This window comes from Lampetra fluviatilis, chromosome 5 (genome assembly GCF_964198595.1).
Source record: "Lampetra fluviatilis chromosome 5, kcLamFluv1.1, whole genome shotgun sequence".
NCBI lineage: Eukaryota > Metazoa > Chordata > Hyperoartia > Petromyzontiformes > Petromyzontidae > Lampetra > Lampetra fluviatilis.
Genome location: NC_136279.1, coordinates 421,634 through 429,800, shown reverse-complemented (window position 1 = coordinate 429,800; position 8,167 = coordinate 421,634). Strand labels below are relative to the sequence as shown.

Here is an 8,167-nt window from a genome sequence, read left to right as displayed (position 1 = left end):
TAGCGAGGAGGAGCGCCTTAACAAAAGAATGTGCATATGAAGAGGAATTTTAGCATACCAATGGGCAATGCGTAGGAGTGGGGGCGGAGGGGTTTCAAAGTCCCATTATGCCCATGTCTACAGGAAAGCCACCCACACGAATGCTTATCTAAAACCGGATTCCCACCACCATCCATCCCAGAAAAATTCACTCATCAAGACTCTATATCATAGAGCCCAATGCATCTCCGACCATGAACACATTTCCAGTGAACTCAAACACGTACGCCAAGCTCTTAAGGCTAATGGTTACTCCGACTACACAATCCGCAAAGCCATCACTCCAACCATTAAGAAGGATCCTGTTGAGGAGCCTTTCAAGACCATCACCTTACCCTACATTGCTGGGGTCACAAAAAAGATCTCCAAAATCCTGATTAAACACAAGATCCAGGTCCGATTCAACACAGTACATAAAATCCGTGATCTGGTACCGTCTGTAAAAGATGTGATTCCAGACATACAGTACCCTGGCGTCTACAAACTAAGTTGCCTCTGTGGTAGCAGTTACATTGGGGAAACCAAACGACACGTCTCAGACCGCATTCGTGAACATAAAGCTGATCTAAAACACGGTAGGACAAACACCTCAGCCGTGGCAGACCACTGTTACAACTCAGTGGGCTCACATGACATTGACTTCTCCAAGACGGAGGTTCTCTGCAAGCCATCTGGCTATCATGAGAGATTCGTTCATGAGGCGATCCACATATACAAACACAGAGACAATTTTAACCGAGAAGATGGATTCAGGCTTAGCAATCATTGGAAGGACGTAATAAACCATTTCGATACACATTAGGGTGAGTTGAATAATACATAGTGTTATATTAAAATGTATAAAGTATAGGGTTGTTTACAGCAATACAGTATATAATTTAATGTTGGGTTTATCTATGGCAGTATATAGTACTGTATATGCTAAGAGAATAAAGTTTAGATGTAAGTATATTATATACTTCTTACGACGTAGAATTGTAATTTATTATTTGTTGTTAGTAACTCAGCTTATTGTAGAGTATAGTAAGTATCAGTTTATATTTTAGTTTTTTTTTTATGTAGTTTTTACTTTGGTTTTCTACGTGGTTGTTTGGTAAATGCAGCTACATATCATTAACATTCCTTTCCTTTATTAACGTTGTTCCTTGCGCCCCCCCGTGGTGCTGTTGATCCTGCATAATGCATGGGCATAATGGGACTTTGAAACCCCTCCGCCCCCCCTCCTACGCATTGCCCATTGGTATGCTAAAATTCCTCTTCATATGCACATTCTTTTGTTAAGGCGCTCCTCCTCGCTACACCTATATAAGCTCCTAGCTTGATAATGTCTCATTCTTCGCCTGAGGACGGCTGCTTGCGTTGTGGCCGAAACGTCGTGAGAATTGTTTTATTATGTTTTATTTGTATTATTTTATTACTTCCCTTCTACGTGACTTTACCGAAAGAACCAAGAAGACTATCTACGGGACTTTACCGAAAGACCAAGAATATACATACTCCTATGAGCTCTATGATTTATAAAGACACTCCTATTACCTGTAGGATTTTTAAAAAAACCTATTAATGGTATAATTTGTACTGACGTGTTTATATGGACTATGATTTATAGAAACACGTCAATCAGCGGTACAATTTAAAATGGCACATTCCTATCAGCTGTAGGAATTATAAACCCCCCAGCACGGTACAGTGCGTGGTGTACAGTGCGTGGCGGAGTGAGGAGAGTCGGAGGACGGCGACCTGCTGCGCGGCTCCATCGCGGGGACACCGCGAACCTCGCCCGGCAGCCGCGCCGAGCCCGGGCGAGCCCGGGCCTGCCCCCCCCCTTGACCTGCCCCCCCCCCCTCCCTTGCCCTGCCCCCTCCCTTGCCCTCTGGCCCCTGTCTGCGCCTGGAGAAGGAAGCGCAGGCGGTGCCCGCCTCGGCCTTCGGAGGAACTGGCCCAGTCGTGACATCGTGGTGAGAATCACCCGGCGGGTGAGAGGGGGACGCAAGCACGGTGGTACACAGACATTGTCGCTCACGGCAGCGCCACCCTTTCTTGTCGTGGTTGTCGCTCACGATAGCTGGGAATCATCGCTCGGAATTGACTCGCCGACTCGTGTCGCTCTGTGAAGTCGCCCTGCTGTGTGTGAAAGTGAAGGTGCAATGTGCCTATCATAACCGGCCCACTGCCCATCCAATGTACAACTCGGTTGAGTGCAGGAGATGGATGTGCATGTTGCACTTCGTTCGTACCGTACGTAGCCAACCGTGTTGCTCATCAGACGTGCGAAAAGCCTCGTGAGTTCGGTTAAACCGCACATGGAGCCGTTATCTAAACTCCCGGTACCATCGAATGGATGTACTGTACAAGACTCGACGTTCAGCTGTAATATGTCGCCAGTTGCTCTTCAGTCGCCACACGGGAGATCTGTGGCTGCCGTTCTGCTCTCACGAGCTCTGCTTGTGCTGAATGGGGTAGAAATGCTCTCTGGATACGATTATTTAAAAGTGCACGTTTAATACGTGATTTATATTTGCTGCTAAAGTGCTTGAGTGCATAGTATTGATGCGATGCCTTTGATCAAATTATTGCGGATCTGTGCAGCCAAGCAGGTGTACGCCTGGATATGGCTCTGGATGAGCGACCGCCGATCCATGTGGTGGGCAGCAGAGGGCAGTGTTGGAAACTCAATTTGTGTACTTTAAGTCCATGCTTCCAAGTCTATGTGCCCTGCTTTTCACCAACCTGCACTGACCAGCATGGTAAGGTGTAGTCAAATAACCCACACGACTCGCACTGCGTGCGGAGTCCTTCATCCAGCAATGGACTGAAGTAATACTGCTTAATCATTGGTATTACTCCCATAAAATCATTGGTATTACTCCCATAAAATCATGCCCAATGAGTTCCTTAGCACCATCATTGTGAATTAATGAGTCCTTTGCACCATCAATATAACCAAATACTGTACATGTAATAAGTACCCTCAAAATGTTTGTTCTGTGGAGTCTACACTCATTCGATGTATGTTGTCAACATATTTTGCAGCGCAAAAGCCAGTGGAATGATGCATTCTGGTTGGTAATGTGCCCAAAGTCCGTCCCTTTGGGTGAGAGCTATGGACAAGAGCCTGCCACAGGTAAAGTTGTTTATTGTTTATATTCAAACAAGGCTGCATAGCATTTTAGATTCAAATTTGGTGTGAAGATTTAATGTCATCTACATTTTTTATGTCTGCAGAGCAAGGGTGTTGAAGATTTTGAAGGTAACCAGGTTACTGAAGACCTGCTGGCAGAGCAAAGCCACCAACCAAACAACCAGACCGTGTGTTTTGATGTATTAAAAGGTATTGCAATACAATTATTAGTTACTGTAATGATCGTAAATTACAAATAACTAGCCAAACAAGTGCAAGGTTTTTAGATATAATGGTTAATAATTGTGCATAAAGCATGCATGACAATGATCTACCAATGTAATTAACAAGAATAATAAATGTATTTTGCCTTGGAATACTATTTAGGAATTATAAATGTTCACATCAAGAGGTTAGATTTACCTAAACCTGCAACCACTTGAGGGCAATTTGTTTCCCATATTGTACAAAAAGATGTTTCAGGTCAGAAGAACCTCAACTGTGTCTGTACTGGTGTCGGCTGCTACAAAGCAAACCTCAGCAAGTGGGGCGGTCTCAGCCAGGCCCAGAACATTAACTTCTTCATCTGTGGTGAAAAGCGGATGATGCCTCGCCTTAGAGCAGCGGTGCGCAGCTGATGATTTAAGCACTGCTGTTGCTGACCGTGTGTGGGCCCATGCCCACAATTGGTCGTCAATGATCTAAGTTAGTCTAATGGATACAAAACGAATGAATCAGGAATTAATATTCTTTGGTTCTTTTGGTAAAGTCACGTAGATAAGTTCAAAGAAAATAACAAAACTACGACCTTTTGATCGCAACGCAAGCGGTCGTCATCGGGCTGAAAAAGAAAGTCGTATTTTTTTGTTATTTTGTTATTTTCTTTGAACCTATCTACGTGACTTTACCGAAAGACCCAAATAATATGAAATACAGTCACAATGTTGCCATACTGACATGAACATTGTGGCAGTAGAGTGCTCATTTCTATGGGCAGCTCAGAGCTAGTGGTAGAATTTCCACATTCCGGGCTGTTGACTTCGCACAAAGTGGTGTAAATTTTATCGACCCCTAAGGAGTCATGATGATGATGGGCTGATTCATCACACAAATCTGTATTTGAACTCGTTAAATACTGGTTGAGAATAGAAAACTTTACGTGCAAAACGGCCAGGCATGGTTTACCTTATTTGCTGAGATATTGTCTTTTGTGCTGCCATTTATTCTATTCTGAAATCTATACCTTAGCATTGCAATAGCCATTATGTGAAAGGTTACTCATGATTGCTTATAACCATGTTCACTGTTTTACAGATGTTGTGGCCTATGTTGATGTCTGGTCCAGCAGCCATAAGGATAACTACACGTGGGCCTTCAGTAAGCAATTGCTGATGATGGGAGCAACAGTAAGTACTGAATCATCCGCCTATTTGCACTGTATTGACCACAGTAGCACAGTTCATATAACTGCTTCAAACGACAAATACCGCATTGAGGCATTTTGGTACTACACAGATATTGGTGCAGTAGTTTATAATCAGTGACAGAACTAAGCAGATGGATACAATATACTAAAATGTACTTTTCTCTATACGTAGAAATATTCGTTGCCAGAATACAATTATTAAGAGAGTAAATAATTACAGGATTCAAGTATTAGATGCTTCGGGCAAAATGGTGTGAATTCCTTTATAACGTAAAACGTGTCTTATACGAGTTTACTAATTGTTTCCTGTAGGTGGCAGTATATGGTAGTGTATAGATATATTAAATATACACAGATTGCCTTTTGCTCACGTTTCTATTACGCTTGATAGCTTACTCTTTTATATATAACAAAGTTGCTCAAATGATCGAATTTTAATCAAACAAAGACTTTGTCTTCGCCACACTAAAGTATGGACTAAAACTCCTGTATAATTACATCTAAAACTGTACTTACAATGAACACATGCATAATTCTGTCAAACAGCCCCAATAAATACTGTGTATTGATAAAGATATGCTGGCAACACGGTCATTATAACGACTAATGTAAATGAGCTGTAGAAATTTACTGAAGAACTTAACAAAGACGTCTGCAAATTTGTGCTCAAGATAAATATAGCAGAACAAAAGTCGAGTATAACATGTTTGCTGAACAAAAGATAATAATTTCTGAAAGGACCCAACTAGAAAACGATATATAAGGAATCTAATATTGTCTGTATTAGCTGATCATCATATCTGCTACACAGCCTGGAGCAACTACGTCGATGGCCATTGTCATAAACTTGTTGATTGCAATACTAAATAAATGAGGTGCTAATCTGTAACATGATTACCCTCATGTGTCAAGGGAAGCTTTAGGCAGAAAATTACAGGTTTATAACAGATTGTAAATGGTTCATGACACTTTGACGATTTCTACTTATTGGTGAGTTGTTAGTACAGCATATTTTCAACCTTTAGGGAATATTATCGAGGAATTTTGTGTGACAATGTTTTCAAAGATAATAGTATTTAATCTTCCTGATTGGTGAATAACATTACATGTCTTGTCATTTGTTGCTTTCTTAACAAAAGGCTGTTGTTTTTCAGTATGTGATAAAAACAGCATAAGTTGTAATGACCATATTTGGAATACTCTGTATTAGGATTCCTCTAATAATGCTCATAATATTCTATTTAGTGCCGGAAACACTGATGTTGACACTTCATTGGTCTGTAAAAACATGTTCCTGTTAAATACAGATATAAAACACTACATCCATTGTCAAGTATATTTGACTTTGGTTCATATATATAGCACATTTTATGAAACTGTAACTTTTGTTCTTGGAGGTTGTTTATATTGATTAATAGTGGCTCATACTCTTTGGTTCTTTCGGTAAAGTCACGTAGGTAGAAAAATAATAGATCACGACGTTTCGATCGCCACACAAGCAACCGTCTTCACCTGAAGATCGAAACGTCATGAATTATTATTTTTCCTTTTCCTACGTGACTTTACCGAAAGAACCAAAGAGTATGGATTCCTGCAGTCACGAAAGCTTCAAATCAATAATATTGGCTCATTTGATAAGATCTTAAACTTTGTGAGCAGTGAGCCACTGAGGTTTTGTAACTTCGCTTCAGAAGAATGGGTTTTGGCCACATTTCAGGTTTACTTTTCCGTGCACATTTCGCATTTTCCTCAGGTGTCCAGAAGGTTTACAAAAAATGTCACCCACGTCATCTTCAAGGATGGACTTGAGAGCACGTGGAGCAAGGCGATGAGGACCGGCGTGAAACTCGTGTCTGTGCTCTGGGTCGACAAGTGAGGCACAAACTGAGCACAGCAGCACACGCACATTCCCAGCACAATCACGGCACTCCCAAGCGAGTGCTTCGAGTCACTTATAGACAGTGCATGTACCCTGACAGACTAGCCATGTACTGTCGTGTGCACTTTAATACACACTACAAGGTCTACGACATACACATGGCCCTCTGTGCATGTTTCTGTTTTATTGTGTCTTGAGATACGGTTGCATTTAGACTATATGAATCCAAATTTAAAAAAAAAATCCAAAATGATAATCTCCAAAGTACTAATGTTTTACAGCAATTGCGTTGTAATGAACAAATAAATATTTGACAATGAGTCAAAGAGTAATTGCACTCCTCAGGAATTATGTCAAAATGTTATAACATATCCTACATACACGGGGCATATGATTCTCCTCAACCTTAGCTCATTAAGTATTAAAATCTGCTGAAAGATTCTGCCCCTCGAGGATGTTGGAGCCTAGAGAAATCATTTAGTTCTGTCCATCATTGTATCTTCCAAAGGGAGAGCCCATTGCATGCTTTCAGATATAAAATTTCGCAGACCAGCGTTTCTCCAAGTGGGACTTTGAGACCTGATAACCGCCTCCTTTTCTGTGGTGCAACATCTGTTCATGAAAGATTATTGGCCCTCATTGTGATTTGTTTCCTGCATAGGGAGTTTTTTGAGTGTGATCATCTGGAAAATTGTCAAATGATTCACTTATATTATAAAACGAATCGTTTGGTATCTTGTATGTTTATTGCCAATGTTATATGTTTAAACGGAAGTCTTATCAATGGCATAATATTTGTATAGTTGTAATGAACAATACCCAAAGGGGTGCTTTTTTCATTTGCTTAAAATTGCGTGAAATGCTTTAAATAATATACCTTTCATAGCTGTCTCAAGAGCCAAAAGTACTTGGACGAGGCACTATATCCAGTGCGCTGTGACCCAAGAACAACTCCCGACTACTGTAATAAAAAGGTACACGCAATTATCTCTTTATTTTCGGGAAATTATTTGTGCCAATGTAAATTAGCAAGCGCAAACTCCAGTTGACAACTTTTGGCATGTTCACGTCCAACATTCTCATACAAATAAGTCCTTTAAAATAATTCTCTTTTGGTTTATATTTTTTATGAATGGAAATTTTCACAGCTTGCCATTATATACAACTCAATTGATAAAACTGACAAGTGCAAGTTGGTTGGTGTCCCTTTGATTAAACAGACATGGGGTGGTGCTCATTTTTTTGGCCCTCATTCATTGCTTAGAATGTTTACAACAGGAATAAATATATTCAAAGGAAAACCTGTGCCAGTTTTATTTAGCTTGGAGTAATGGGCGGAGATGATCCCCGACTTGAACTCAAGACATTTTAATGAAGAGTCGGGCACCCTATCACAGTGCCATCAGGCGAGACGCACAAACTCACGGTAACATGAGATAAAGTGGGAGTGCACGAGTGCAGTGTGTGTGCTAAGCGACAACGCAAATATCCCTTTCCCTCTTTATACTGGCAGCGTCGCTGGCGCCGGCCTCTGTGTGTGTATGACCTGGAGGACGAGGACAGCAGGGACAAGCGGCTGCAGAAGAAGCTCCAGAAACTCACGCAGCAACTGGATAACCAGAAAACGGCAACTGTGGGTGAGCCATGAACCTCCATTTCATTGGTTTATACATTTGTAGTGATGCACTAGAGAGACACCATA

General features: G+C 41.2%; 1 protein-coding gene across 4 annotated transcripts in view; it reads left to right on the top strand.

Annotated features, from left to right (window-relative positions):
* The first annotated feature begins 1,881 nt into the window (after positions 1-1,881).
* Positions 1,882-8,167, top strand: part of MCPH1 (microcephalin 1) — a 113,982-nt gene continuing 107,696 nt past the window's right edge. For 3 of the 4 annotated variants that reach the window (XM_078856302.1, XM_078856305.1, XM_078856304.1), the window contains exons 1-7: positions 1,882-1,997; positions 3,073-3,163; positions 3,265-3,370; positions 4,475-4,566; positions 6,340-6,458; positions 7,352-7,439; positions 7,979-8,102. In XM_078856302.1, the coding sequence (XP_078712428.1) occupies positions 3,143-3,163; positions 3,265-3,370; positions 4,475-4,566; positions 6,340-6,458; positions 7,352-7,439; positions 7,979-8,102 (550 nt within the window). In that variant the 5' untranslated portion in view covers positions 1,882-1,997; positions 3,073-3,142. Of the gene's footprint in view, positions 2,016-3,072; positions 3,164-3,264; positions 3,371-4,474; positions 4,567-6,339; positions 6,459-7,351; positions 7,440-7,978; positions 8,103-8,167 lie in introns of all 4 variants that reach the window. The other variant, XM_078856303.1, reaches the window with a different exon arrangement.